General features: G+C 35.6%; 1 protein-coding gene across 3 annotated transcripts; it reads left to right on the top strand.

The window, feature by feature from the left end:
- The first annotated feature begins 847 nt into the window (after positions 1-847).
- LOC110710723 (pre-mRNA-splicing factor ATP-dependent RNA helicase DEAH7-like) lies at positions 848-13,520 on the top strand. Of its 3 annotated transcripts, none has more exons than XM_021889065.1 (17): positions 848-1,544; positions 2,013-2,043; positions 2,526-2,646; positions 3,997-4,218; positions 5,283-5,561; positions 6,173-6,334; positions 6,424-6,569; positions 6,716-6,813; positions 7,016-7,124; positions 7,691-7,868; positions 7,964-8,193; positions 8,317-8,493; positions 8,911-8,982; positions 9,377-9,553; positions 9,786-9,847; positions 10,012-10,164; positions 11,798-13,520. In XM_021889065.1, the coding sequence occupies exons 2-17, from the start codon at positions 2,038-2,040 to the stop codon at positions 13,389-13,391; spliced, it is 3,786 nt and encodes a 1,261-aa protein (XP_021744757.1). In that variant the 5' UTR covers positions 848-1,544; positions 2,013-2,037; the 3' UTR covers positions 13,392-13,520. The 3 variants fall into 3 exon arrangements, with proteins under 3 accessions (XP_021744757.1, XP_021744770.1, XP_021744764.1); XM_021889072.1 differs by having other exon boundaries at positions 851-1,544; positions 3,997-4,203; XM_021889078.1 differs by lacking the exon at positions 2,013-2,043.
- The last annotated feature ends 968 nt before the right edge of the window (positions 13,521-14,488 follow it).

Raw genomic sequence — 14,488 nt, forward strand, 5'->3', positions numbered from 1 at the left:
ATGTGTCTAGAAACTTTATACTTTAATTATTTATTATTATGATGGACTACTTTTAGATCACATTTTTCATGAGACTTCTATATTTAATTTTAATTTCTCTCATTTAAAATCGAGAATAGCTCGGGTATTATTTAGTTTGATCATTGAAGTAACCCCCATTACTTAATTAAATGCTTATGCTTAAAATCGAGAATAGCCACGTATAGAATTTGTGAAAAAGTTGAATTTAGTTAGTATAACACTTTAAAAAAAATGGATAGAGTATAAAAAAAAATATGACTAAATCACTTATATCATTTTTTTCCAAAATTGTTTCTCCCAATCAAGTTCCAAAATTAAGGCCCTATTATCTTCACCTAATTTTTATTAAACCTGAAATTATTTCTAATTTCAAACCCTTAAAGGGTTCACCACTCCCGTAGAGGTGTAACTGAACGGAGCAATCAATAAACTACTTGGGTTCGAGCTTGAAGCTCGTTCATTTTTGTTTATTTAATAAATGAGCTTGAATAGGAACATAGATATACTCGTTCAAATAAGTTCATGAACTACTCGTTTATTTATGTTCATGAACTACTTGTTTATTTATATTCACGAGCTACTTATTTAATGTCATAAGATGTGATATCTTGAAGATGCAAAATGCTTTTATATGAAAGCTTTGATATAAATTGATCATTTAATAACTTTTTATAATTATTGACTTATTCACAATGGTTGATCTATATCTAAATTATTGTAAAAAAAAAAAAAAATCTATATCTAAATTTTATAATTAATATATTTAATATTATGATAATTGGGAAACTTTCAAATGTCGTAACAAGTATAAAACTCGTTTATAATTAAGCTCGTTTAGAGAAGGGGGTTTGGCTCAGTTGGCTAAGTCTCTCGAATTCCAGGTGAGAGACTTGGGTTCGATTCTCATCAAACTCACCTTGGGAGGAATCCCCCCTCCCAAGGTGAGTGTTCACCTGACCTAAAAAAAAAAAAAACTCGTTCATGAAAAAAGATCAGCTCAATAAACAAGCTATTCACGGACGACTCGCAAATACTTATAGTGTTCTAAATAAATCGAGCTTGAACAGATTTTTGAGTTCACTTGAAAGCTCGGGGTCGTGCTCAGACTCGCCAAAGTTTAATAAACTTGAACATGGACAAGGACTACAAGGTAGTATTTGGCTTGACTCGGCTCATTTACACCTCTACACACCCCATTAAAAATCTATAATTAGACGATTCTATAAAGACCCGCCCTATTTTTTAATTGGACGGATCTGACCCATTTATCACTAGGGCGGTTCAAGGCTTGGAATGGGGTTCCAACTTCCAAGGCGTTTAAGGCTTTAACCCATTGAAGAATTGCTCTAATTGTCAATAACTCAAAAAAAAAAAAAAAAAAAAAAAGGAAGAAAAAGAAAAACCGGAAAACCTGTTTCCCCTCCTCCTCTCTCTCTCAGTTCGTTTTGTCACTGAAGCGCACTTCACGTTCTCCATTGAAGTGCTTTTGAATTCCGGTATCCCCAATTGAAGCAGCTTCTGAGGTAAGTTGTTGTTTCTTTTTGTATTCATCATATCAATTTCACAATCTAGGTTTTATCTTTGATCTAATTTAATTGTCAGTGTAGTAAATTTAGGGTTCGAAAAATCTGAACTATAGGTTCTAATTACTAGGGTTATGAACGATCATAACCAACGATTATGTTATTAGAAAAGAAAATTACGAGTCTAATTGATAATTGAATCAAATATGCCTCTTCTTTTTAAAATTATGTGACTTTACGAGCGTTATTTGATAATTGAATCAAATTTGGTTGCTAATGTATTGCAGAACCCTTTAATTTGGATTGAACTATGAAATTAGACCTCTTCTTCCTGATTGCTTTATATGTTTTGAATTATTAGTGTTTTACTTAACTGTTTACAATTACGCTAAAGATATAGATAACTGATGGTTCTTTTTCCTTTTTTTGTTGGTTTTTTTTTTTTTTTTTTGTTTTTCATATTTCCAGCTCTCACTAACGAGGTTCTGCAATTATGGAGGTTATTATACGCTGTCCTTGCTATTCGTTACGAGCGTTTTGTTTATTTTACATTCTACACTCTTCGTTTGTGTTTAACTGCCGCCTTTCTAAATGGGTTAGTGTAGAAAAGGGCTTGTATTTTTGTATTACTAGAATTCGATCAAGTAGTCGAGGTGAAAGATAAGGAAACTTGTGGAAGCACAATAATGAAAATGTTGTAAGAATTGGATTGGCTTATTGGATTCTATGGCATTTTTCATTAAAGAATATTTAACAACTACTAAATCTTAGCCTTATTAACAATGGATGGGGTTGGGTGCATGAACCAAGAGTTTCCAACGGTCGCTCAGATAGACCTTCTTTCTCCATTCATTTCTATCCAATGTTACTTCTTTTAAACTCACTTTTTTCTGTCATCATAGGTCAATAGTAAATTTATCCCTTTCTCCCTGCTTTCAACTTAGTGAAGGTGGGTTGATTAAATGTCTGAATCTTATGCAGAAACCTGATATTGATAGTACAATCGTTACTATGGAAGGAGAGCAGTCAAGTGTTGCTGGAGGACTCCAAAAGCGAGGACAAGAGCGTGTTGTCTATAAACGTCCTGAGAAATCTCTTTTAGGTACTATTTGGCTTTTTCTTACTTGAATTCTAATTTCCTTACTTCCGAAATTTTCGGTCATACTATCTGTCGTTTTTTACTGTAGTAAGTTTTCATGGAAATCTTTTCATTACTTCCAAATTCTTGCCATCATTTGATTGTTTGAGTTATATTTCGTATATCTAGATAAAATAGTCACATTCTTTCATATACTATCGTGATATTTTTAAATAATAGTTGCTTTTCCTGCAGTTTATGTATACATTATACTTTGATTAGGTGTTGTTGATGGTGCGTCAATGTTTAAACTATTATGAAGGATCTCCAAGTTTATTGATGTGATCGTATGATGCATAGACTTCTTTATCTCTTTGTCACTTGTGAAATTCAAATTTGTTTTCAGTAGAGTGTTGCAGAGTCATGACTCATGAGAAAAAGCTAAATCATCATTGTTGGTAAATTTAGGCATCATAATTCTCATTATCACAACAAAACCTTTTTTAATTTGAGTAATTTATTATTAGAGCTAGCTGATGGATTTTTATATATAAAAAAAAAATCTTTCTTATAAGGAATTCAGGACTCCGTGATCTAAGTACTGCCCCTACATATACTCATTTAGCTAACAAAGATGTTCATTTATTGCCTTAAATTTGTGTTATTCTGTTAATAAGCTGATACCGACTCTACTTATGGGATTAAGGCTTTGATTGATTGATTGTTAATAAGTTGATACATTTATCGCCTATAGTCATATAGAGTTATCTTATGTAGGAATGGTTATTACTTATTAGCACCCTCTGAAGATTTTTCTGAGTTCATTTGAGGAATTGAGCTTCACACAATGGAATTTCATACTCTCATAGGATCCCCATCCCACCTGTTCTATCTTTGCTCCCCACCCCCCTTCTCTCTACTTTTACCATTAATTTCTGGCAACTACCTTCTTCTATACCTATCTTGCATTCCGTTGTCACTATTTTATGCAATCTCCCAGAAGAACGTGCCCTTTATCCAACCTTTTACCTTGGCCTTAAAAACACAGTTTCTTGCTTTAGGATCTGTTTGATTTCAGCTTATTTCATCTTATTTTGTTTTATATCATACAAAATAAGCTCTGATGTACTCAAATAAGTTCAGACAGTGCCACTTTATTTTAGACTAAATAAGTTATACCAAACAAAGCCTTAATGAAATCACTATACCCTTGCATGTGGTTTCATTTGGCCCCAAGTTATTTTCATGATTCATAATCAAAATGTCTCAGCTTACTCTCTCTCTCTCTTTTTTTTTTTTTTTTTTTTTTTTTTTTGTGCAAGAAATATATCTTATATCTGAGCTATAGTATGTTTCTGTAATTTCTTTTATCAGGGTTAGATGTCCTTGCTCTTGCAAAACGAAGTGAATCGAAACAAGATATTGGTTTTAAGGTTCCCAAAGAAAGAATCACTTCTGTTGCTTCATCTCTTGATGAAGAGGAGAAGTCAGCTGTGACAGATGTTGATGGAGATGAGACTGTGGAACATGGAGGCAACAAACGACGGCCCAACAGGAGATACCGTGATGCTGCTTTGAGTGGTACTTTTCAATCAAGTACTGCATGGTCTCTTTTTTTACTTTTGTTCATAAAAATATGCCCTCATAAAAGGAGAAGCATGTAGAAACTTAATGTTATAGGTACTCTCTAACCATGAGTTTGGGAGTGCAATTGCTATAAACCACACTATCTCACGTGTCATGAAGAAATCCTTCATTCCTTCTTAATTTCCAGAGTGGAGCCTCAATGTAAAAACCTTGGCATTTCGGGAAAGCATGATGTAATAGACTGGCTTTAGGAGGGGTAATTTGGGAAGTCTAGTAATTAGGTTATGGTCCTTAGATTTAGTATAAATAGAGAGAGGGTAGAAAGAAGAAGGTAGGCAGAAATTTATTAGGGAAACCTAGAGAGAGTCATGGCCTAAAGCCATTTTGGAGAGTTGTGAGCTAAACTCACTATTTGAGAGTAATAGCCTTAAGCTTTTAGTTTATCTTCTGTAACCCTTCCACCATTATCAATCAATCTTAAAGCTTCATCTTTATTATTGCATTATTAAATCAGAAATATTAAGCCAGAAAATTCAGTCTATTACACATGAACTACGTCCGATGCCCTTACTACGAATACGAAAGACAAATATTTTAAAAGATAGAAGATATGTTTATACTCCCTTCGTCCCATAATATAGTTCCTGTTTGTGTTTTTTCACGGTATTTAAGAAATAGGAAGAGAAAGTGGATGAAATACATTAATAATAGTGAAAAGTATAATTATAAACAAAAGTTAGAGAGAGAAAGTGAAAAAAAATACATGGCATGTGCAAAATTCAAGGGTAATTTAGGAAATACAATGAATAAAGTTAAAAAGTGAGGGTATAATGGTCTTTACATACTATCCAAAAATAGAATTAGGAAAAATATTTTGGATCTCTAAAATAGAAAAACAGGAACTATATTATGGGATGGAGGAAGTACTATTTTGATTTCAACAATTTTTCCTCCACAATATCTGGACTTATAATTATTAGTTTTAATGAGAAGAAGCTGGCAAGGAAATTTATCATGTTGTCCTCATGTGGCTTGCTTTTCTGTTAACATTCTTCTTGATATCTATTTTGCAGAAAGTAGTGTAAGTGAAGACCAGGATGACATGCATCACTCTAAAAGAAGCATCCGTTCTGAAGTCTATTCAAGAAATGACAGGGATAGCTCTCAAGATAACTCTAGAAGTGAAAGGACTAAAGGTACTCATAGACATGGTGCTGATGGCAAAGACCGGAGTCGTGGTGCAGAACATGAACGGTATGACAGAGGCTCTAGTGGTAGGTGGAATGATAGAGGCTATGGTGGTGAATATGACAGGAAAAGAGGCAGATATGAAGGATCTAGGAGAACGCCTGGTATGTATAGCCTTTTTTCTATTGAATCTCACCTGTCGTCACCCAGTCAAAGCACCCATAAAACTACCTCATATATATATGGGGAGGAAGTGCTTTTAAAAACCTAACAATTTATGAAAGGCATGTCATGAACTCTTCATTACCTGTTTTTGGTCTTCGATAAGTAAGAAAAATGCTAAAGAAATTAAAAAAAAGTAGAATTAGTTATTATGTTGAGGTTTTTGTTCTCTTCATTTCCATTGGGTGTACTTCCTACTTTCAAGTATCAAAATTATAGTCATTCATTAATTTTAAAAGAAGCTTATCAAGGGGAGAAAATGATTTGCAGTGAGTTCATAGTAATACATTTCTCGCTTATTGAAGAATGTAGCATTCTGATTACACATAGTTAACACCTCTATTGTGATTATTTGTTTTCTTTATTTGTATTTTAAAAGTATAGTGTAACACCTTTTATAGATGATGGTGTTCATATTTTCATAGATTTTTCAATATTTTTTAGATCTAATAAACAACAACAATCTAAGCTTTAATTCCGAAAATGGGGTCTGCTACACGAACCAATATTTCTGAAAATAGTGTTCTCAATCTTTTCACATGCTAATTGGCAGGTAGATCAGATTGGGATGATGGGAGATGGGAGTGGGATGAGTCTCCACGTCATGATAGTCAACATAATTCTAGCAACCGGTATCAGCCTTCACCATCCCCTATGTTCATTGGAGCATCCCCTGATGCGAGATTGGTTTCTCCTTGGCAAACACCGCGTTCTGGTATGTTCTCACCTCATTGTGTATTGCTTATAGTTATTGTTTTCATTTACATATTACTTCAATTGACACTGATTTTAAAATTGGTGAAGGAGCTTATGCTTCCCCTTGGGATCATGTTGCCCCGTCACCTGTCCCTATTCGAGCTTCCGGCTCCTCTGTGCGATCTTCTAGTTCTCGGTACGAAGGAAGATCAAATAAGCAAAGACGCTCTACTGTCGATATACAAAAACTTGAGGTATAATATTTTGAAACCAGTGTTCATATGTTGTACCTTTTGTGAGTGCTGTAGCCTGTAGATTTGTTCAGTAGCTTTATATTCCCTTTCTCTGTTTTTGAGGTTTGAAGGTAATCATTCTCTTTGTTTTTCTATTCTTAATATAGGATATGGATGCTGATGGAAGTGCCACAGCTATAGACCAAAATCCTGAAATCACAGAAGATATGCGCTTGCAAATGGAATACAATTCAGATCTCGCCTGGTGAGTGAGGCTTATATATGTTTACATTTGTATGCAGCTGCTATGTGTATATACAAAGTATTTCTTATTATCTCATTAGGTGTGATTTAGTCCATTTTCTTCTATTTGATTGTATCTTCATCCTTTGCTTGCAGTTCACTTTTTGAACGACTTTATATGTGGTGGTGATACTGTTTTAACATTTAGTTCTGATTGAATACAGGTATGATAGAGAAGAAGGCAGCAATATTTATGACATTGACAATTCATCATTCTATCTTGGTGATGATGCTACAAACCAAAAGAAAGAAGTAGAATTGGCAAAAAGGCTGGTATGTTCAAGTGATATTTAATTTTCAATTTTGGTTGTTTATTGCCTTTGTCTTCTGTATTCTGTTACTCTTATATTATACATGATTGAGAACTCTAAAATAACAATCTATGTCATTGACTAACATAATTTCTAGCTTTTGCGCAGGGTGACTGGTGTATGTTATGAAGTGTCTCTAGGATCTATACATGCAGTCGCCTAAATAACCGTGCTCCTCCACCAAAAAAAAAAAAAAAGCAATCTAAAAAATATTTTATCTGTTGTGATATTTGAGAATTGCATCATTATCTTAGCCCTTTGTGGTATGATATTGAAATGGCATGATTTAGGTTTTTCTTTTCATAGAACTGGAGTATTTTATTTTATTTTTTTTGTTGGTTGTTGTTATGGTGCCTAAGATGTTAAGTGTCTGGAGTTGTAGGTCTTAAAATTTTCATTTAAGATTTGTTGCTGATTCTTAAATGGTTATTTACCTGGTGATCCTGGTCATGTTTTGAGGATTTATTAGTGATTTTTGGTTTAATTTGTATTCCATTATCTCTCTCTCTAATCATAATCTCTCTATAGATGAGACGTGATGGAACTATGATGTCACGTGCTCAAAGCAAGAGGCATTCACAGCTTAGTGCAGACAAGCAACAGTGGGAAGATCGACAATTGATGAGATCAGGCGCTGTTCGAGGTACTGAGGTTCAAACTGAATTTGACAATGAAGAAGAGAACAAGGTTATTCTTTTAGTTCATGGTAAGTCAAAATTAGAAATGATATCTACCCCCCCCCCCCCTCCCCGAAAGTATTTACCTAAGCGCTTATTAAAACTTTCACTATGCTTGACACAGATACAAAACCTCCATTTTTGGATGGTAGAGTGGTTTTTACTAAGCAGGCAGAACCTGTTATGCCTTTGAAAGATCCATCTTCAGATATGGCTATTATATCTCGTAAAGGATCTGCTTTAGTGCGGGAAATTCGTGAAAAACAAAGCATGAATAAGTCACGCCAACGGTTTTGGGAACTTGCTGGTTCTAAACTTGGGGATATCCTTGGCGTTGAGAAGACAGCTGAACAGGTATGTGTCTTGTAATACTTAGCAATGTGGATCTCTTATACATGTCATTTCGTCGAAGTACATTCTTTCATTTTGCATCCAGTTTTGTCAATGTACATTATTTCATTATGCGTTCAATTTCAGGTTGATGCTGATAATGCTAAGGTTGGTGAAGATGGGGAAATTGATTTCAAGGAAGATGCAAAGTTTGCTCAGCATTTAAAGAAAGACGAAGCTGTGAGTGAATTTGCAATGACGAAAACTCTGGCACAGCAGAGACAATATCTTCCCATATACTCCGTTAGGGATGAACTTTTACAGGTAACATGTTATTTTTCATGCTTGCAAATGCATTTTGATGGAATATTTCATGGTGCTCACTTCTGAATTATGATTCCTTAGCCATCCTCCTCCAATGCTCCTAATTTAATTTAACAAGGCTCTGCTGTGACTGGAGGATTTGTGTTTGGGATGACATAAACTTGTAAAAAGAGCAGTATTGGTCGGATGATAACAAATTCTGAATAATAGTTGTAGAATGTCTAATCACATATTGTGTCTTTAGTCTTCCACTCTCATGTTCTATCTGGGCTTGGTTGTTGTATTACGTATTTTTGTTCGTTTACCCATTTTTGTCTCTGTGATGGAATCTTGAGGTACTTTCATGATGATTTAATCTGTTTTTGGTTTGTTATTGCTCATATTGAACTTGGATACAATCCTTTGAATTGATCGCAGGTTATTCGAGAGAATCAGATTGTCGTTGTTGTTGGAGAGACAGGCTCAGGAAAGACAACTCAACTAACACAGGTTTTTATTCCTCATTAATCTTTATTGAGAATGAAGTACACTGTACTGAATATCTTATTTTGAGAAAGATACATGTTGCTGTCTCTGTTTTCCTGAATTTCCCATTGGTTACCGAAATCAAGGAGAATGCAAGAGTGGGATCGCTCATGTAGATACTTTCACTCTTAGGAAGAAAGAGATCTACATTAAGAGATTCATGAAAATAATAGGGTCTCATATGGTGAGGGTAGGAGATGATAAATTATAAATAAAGGTTGGCATTGAGGGAATAAATAGAAAGCGGATAGAACTCAGGAAAATGGAGGTTTTCTCTAGGACACTGGATCTGTGGATGGGTATTTAGGAGGCAAAGTAACCTTGTCAATATGTTTCTTGATTTGAACTTGTTTTACAGTATTTGCATGAAGATGGTTACACTTCATATGGCATTGTTGGATGCACTCAACCAAGGCGTGTTGCTGCAATGAGTGTTGCAAAAAGAGTTAGTGAAGAGATGGAAACTGAGCTGGGAGACAAAGTTGGGTATGCTATCCGCTTTGAGGATGTTACTGGACCCAATACCATAATCAAGGTTTGTCACCCAATTTAATGTTGAATTCCATGTTTATTATCAAGAAATCATCTCCCAAAAAGATATTGATACCTTTTTGGGACGTATTTTCTTGTCATGTTTAATGCATTTGTGTTTCATATGTGTACTTCATTCTTGAATTATACTGAATGTGTTGCATTAAAAAGAAAAACCTTCATTGTGAAATCAAGTTTTGGCCATTTCATTATACACTTCCCTCTTCAATTTGCAGTACATGACAGATGGAGTACTTCTGCGTGAAACTTTGAAAGATGCTGAACTTGAGAGATATCGGTAAGATTGTTAGTGTTTCTTGCCTTTATAGTCTCTTTTTAATATATTAGTGAAATTCTAATCTTGATATTTTTTTAAATGGCTCTGCAACTGGGATCATGAAATTATTAGTATACTGCAATTGGGTACATTTATCTAAAATTAAGGCTGTAACTATTTCCCAGTGTCATTGTGATGGATGAAGCGCATGAGAGATCACTCAACACAGATGTGTTGTTTGGCATATTAAAAAAGGTGGTTGCCCGACGTCGAGATTTTAAACTGATTGTGACTTCAGCAACTCTTAATGCGCAGAAGTTTTCAAATTTTTTTGGAAGGTAATGTGTCTTTATCTATAATTCGCATTATTTTTATTCAATCTTTCAGTACTCGTACAGTCTTTTTGTTGCCCATATCAAGCAGATTTTGAACCAAGACAACATTACTCCCGTTGGTCATGCCACTATATATATATACATTTTTCCCCCTTCAAGTTAGACACTTAGCAGCAAATAATAGGTGAGAGTACATAGAAGAGGAAAGAAGCCCTAAATTAATACAATACGGCCTTCGATTCAGCAAGGTTAGCTGGTCCAAGTGAGAGCATTAAGATAGAGGATTGGGAAAGTAGGGCGAACAAGAGGGATGCAACTTTATATCTGATTCAAGTAGGACACAAAATTTAAAGAATTTGGGCTACTTTAGTTGTGGTAATTTTGGTTTACTATAATGAGGACACCTTATCCTCTTTGTGTACTTTGTTTTTCTGCTGTTCTTTTGAATTAAATAATATGCACTTTTTTTTTTTTTTTTTTTTTTTAAGGAGTTTGTTTCCATAAATCAAAGTAAGGAAAACTGTTCAATTCTGTGAATTTCGCTTCTCACCACCCTTTGAGGTGATGGTTGTGTACATCTGTTGAGTTGTAAAGATTGGTGATCTTTAGGTCCTGCAGCAATATCCAGTAGTTTCCCATCATTGTTTCAGTTAGGTATAGTACATACAGAGCCTCACTGACTTCCTTGACTGTGGTAAGAGATCCAAAGTGAGCATGTGTTGAGTGATTTATGGTGGCTATTGCACTGATAATGGGGGAAGAGAGGCTGATGGAGATTGAAGAAGCACGGAAGGTAGTTGCGTATCTTGTGGAAAGGGGGTGGACTGTTGACATGATCATGCGAGCTCTTGTTATATATATAAATTATTAAGTTTTACTTGAGAGAGGGAGTTTAATTATGGTTAGCTAGGAAGGAAGGGGTTATTGCGGTCTTATATGGGGTGATCAGATTTAGGCAAAGCGGATAAAGTGAGAATTAAAATCTTTAACCTACACTGTACAGCCTCAAATTCCCTTTCGGTTTCGTTGCGTTTGTGATATGTGAGTATGTGACCTTCCAAATGAAGTTGATAATTGTATGAATTGTATAAAGTGAGTGCTTGCTAAAGATTGTAGTAGAAGGATTTACTTGAATAAACCCAGATTTGTTTATTACATGAACCCTTGTCAGATAGTAAATTGGTGCAAGTAATTAATGAAACGAAGCAGATCAAAAGCAACTCTTTTAATTCCCTCTCATTAACATGCCTCACATATAAAAATTTTAAGAGACATCAGAGGCTTATATAAAAGTCAGACAATAGCTGCAACATGGCATGTGAAAAGGCTGTTAAAGAGAAGAATAGGAAGCATCAATCAATCAGGTCCTCTGAGTATTTACTGTCCTCAGTTATAACTTTTAATTTTAATAAATGCAACTTATGCCAGAAGAAATGTGCAGACTTCCACTACAAATCATAATCTTTGAACCTCCATAATAAACATTGATTGGCTAAGGCTCTTAACACCAAATGGCTGGATTTTTGCTCTTTCTAATAGATGCTAAGCTTTCTGTGTTTATATATATATATAAAAAAAATTTGTTTCCTTTGTTTGACTTTTTAAAACTAATTTTTTGACGTTTCTGCCTTTTCAGTGTCCCAATATTCCATATTCCTGGGAGAACATTTCCTGTCAATACCTTGTACAGTAAAACACCTTGTGAAGACTATGTTGAAGCTGCTGTGAAGCAAGCAATGACTATACACATAACCTCCCCTCCCGGCGACATCCTTATTTTTATGACTGGGCAGGATGAGATTGAGACGGCGTGCTATGCTCTTGCTGAGCGCATGGAGCAACTAACTTCCTCAACTCAGAAGGCAGTTGCAAAGCTCCTAATTCTTCCCATTTACTCACAGCTCCCTGCTGATTTACAAGCAAAAATTTTTCAAAGAGCTGAAGATGGAGCGCGAAAATGCATTGTAGCAACCAACATTGCCGAGACATCTCTAACTGTTGATGGTATATTTTATGTTATTGACACTGGATACAGTAAAATGAAGGTCTACAATCCAAAGATGGGTATGGATGCTCTTCAAGTTTTTCCAGTGAGTCGTGCTGCGGCTGACCAGCGTGCTGGACGTGCTGGTAGAACTGGTCCTGGCACTTGCTACCGACTTTATACAGAAAGTGCATATCTGAATGAGATGCTTCATAGTCCTGTACCTGAGATTCAGAGGACAAATCTTGGAAATGTAGTTTTGCTTTTGAAATCTCTTAAAATTGAGAACTTGCTAGACTTCGAATTCATGGACCCGCCTCCACAAGAGAACATCCTCAACTCCATGTACCAGTTGTGGGTGCTAGGTGCCCTTAACAATGTTGGGAGCCTGACAGAACTTGGTTGGAAAATGGTGGAATTTCCATTAGACCCGCCACTGGCAAAGATGCTACTGATGGGTGAAAAGCTGGAATGCCTTGATGAGGTGCTAACTATTGTTTCCATGCTTTCAGTACCTAAAGTATTTTTCCGTCCTAAAGACAGGGAAGAGGAGAGTGATGCAGCTAGGGAAAAGTTCTTTGTGCCTGAATCAGATCACTTGACACTTCTCAATGTGTACCAGCAATGGAAAAGCAATGACTATCGAGGAGATTGGTGCAATGATCATTTTCTGCAGGTTAAAGCTTTACGCAAGGCTAGGGAGGTTAGATCACAACTTATGGATATACTGAAACAACTGAAGATAACCCTTACATCATCTCCTGACTGGGATGTAGTTAGACAAGCCATATGTTCTGCGTATTTCCAGAACTCTGCAAAGCAGAAGGGGATTGGTGAGTATGTTAATACAAGGAATGGCATACCATGCCATCTACATCCAACCAGTGCTCTTTATGGATTGGGGTTCACGCCAGAGTATGTTGTTTATCATGAGCTGCTTTTGACCTCAAAAGAGTACATGCAGTGTGTCACTGCTGTGGAGCCGCAATGGTTATCAGAATTAGGGCCGATGTTCTTCTCAGTTAAAGAGTCAGATACATCATTGTTGGAGCATAAGAAGAAACAGAAGGAAGAGAAGACAGCTATGGAGGAAGAAATGGAGAGTTTGAGAAAAGAACAAGAATATGCAGAGAAAAAAAGGAAGGATAAAGAGAGGGAAAAACGTGATAAAGAAAACCAAAAAATTGCTATGCCAGGGTCACGACGAGCTACCACATACCTGAGACCCAAAAAGATGGGTTTGTAAAATGTATAACTTGTTGCCATATACAATGTAAAGATATATAGTGATTAGTCAATTAGAGGCGAATGTCATTCTGTTTTGTTAGGAATGGCATTTTGAGTATCAATTTTTAAATTAATGTAGCATTCGTCATCACTCTCTTTCTTGTAAGTAGAGCTGTTAATTCGGGTAAACGGGTCGGGTTTAGGTTGGGTCATTTCGGGTAATGTCGTAACCTATACGGTTCGGGTTAGGTCATGCTTGAGTCGGGTACTGTCGGGTCATACATCTTTTCAGGTTTGGGTCGGGTTTAGGTCGAGTTAATAACAGATCGGGTTACATTCGGGTCGGGTGAATAATAGTTCAGGTTTAATTCTGGTTTTCACGGGTTAAAACGGGTTAGGGTCTTTCTTGGGTTTGAGTCGGGTTCGGTTCAAATCAATAATTTGCGGTTATAATCAGGTCGGGTCATTCTTGGGTTTGAGTCGTGTTCGGTTTAAGTCAATAATTTGCGGGTTATAATTAGGTTGGGTCATTTCCAAGTCGGGTCATTCTCGGGTTCAAGTCGGGTTCAGTTCAAGTCAATTATTTGCGGGTTACAATCAAGTCGGGTCATTTACAAGTTGGGTCATGTTCGGGTTTGGTTCAAGTAAAAAAAATTGCAGGTTATAATTAGGTCGAATCATTTCCAAGTCAGGTCATGTTCGGGTTCGGGTCTCAAATATTGGGTTAATATGGGTATCGGGTTGATTTCAGGTCGGGTCATATCAGGTTCGGGTACAGTTTTTGGGTCGGTTTGTTAACAGTTCATGTAATGACATTCACGTTTACTCATTATCAATTACTTCATTTATTGTAAGAGAAATAATTTCAGATAAGTTTAAATTCGAGGTAATAAGTTCTAATAAGATAGGTTTAGTTTAGATTTTTAGAAGATAAGTTCAAACCCTATTCTAATCTATTCACATTGATTCCACTCATTTTAGGGATAACAATTTCAGATAAGTTCATATTCGAGATGACATGTTCAGATAAAATACAATAAGTTCATATAATTTCGGATAAAATAGGTTTAGTTTAGATATGTTAAAATACAACAATTTTTTTTCTAAACTTATTTT

The sequence above is a fragment of the Chenopodium quinoa genome, unplaced genomic scaffold, assembly GCF_001683475.1.
Source record: "Chenopodium quinoa cultivar QQ74 unplaced genomic scaffold, ASM168347v1, whole genome shotgun sequence".
NCBI lineage: Eukaryota > Viridiplantae > Streptophyta > Magnoliopsida > Caryophyllales > Amaranthaceae > Chenopodium > Chenopodium quinoa.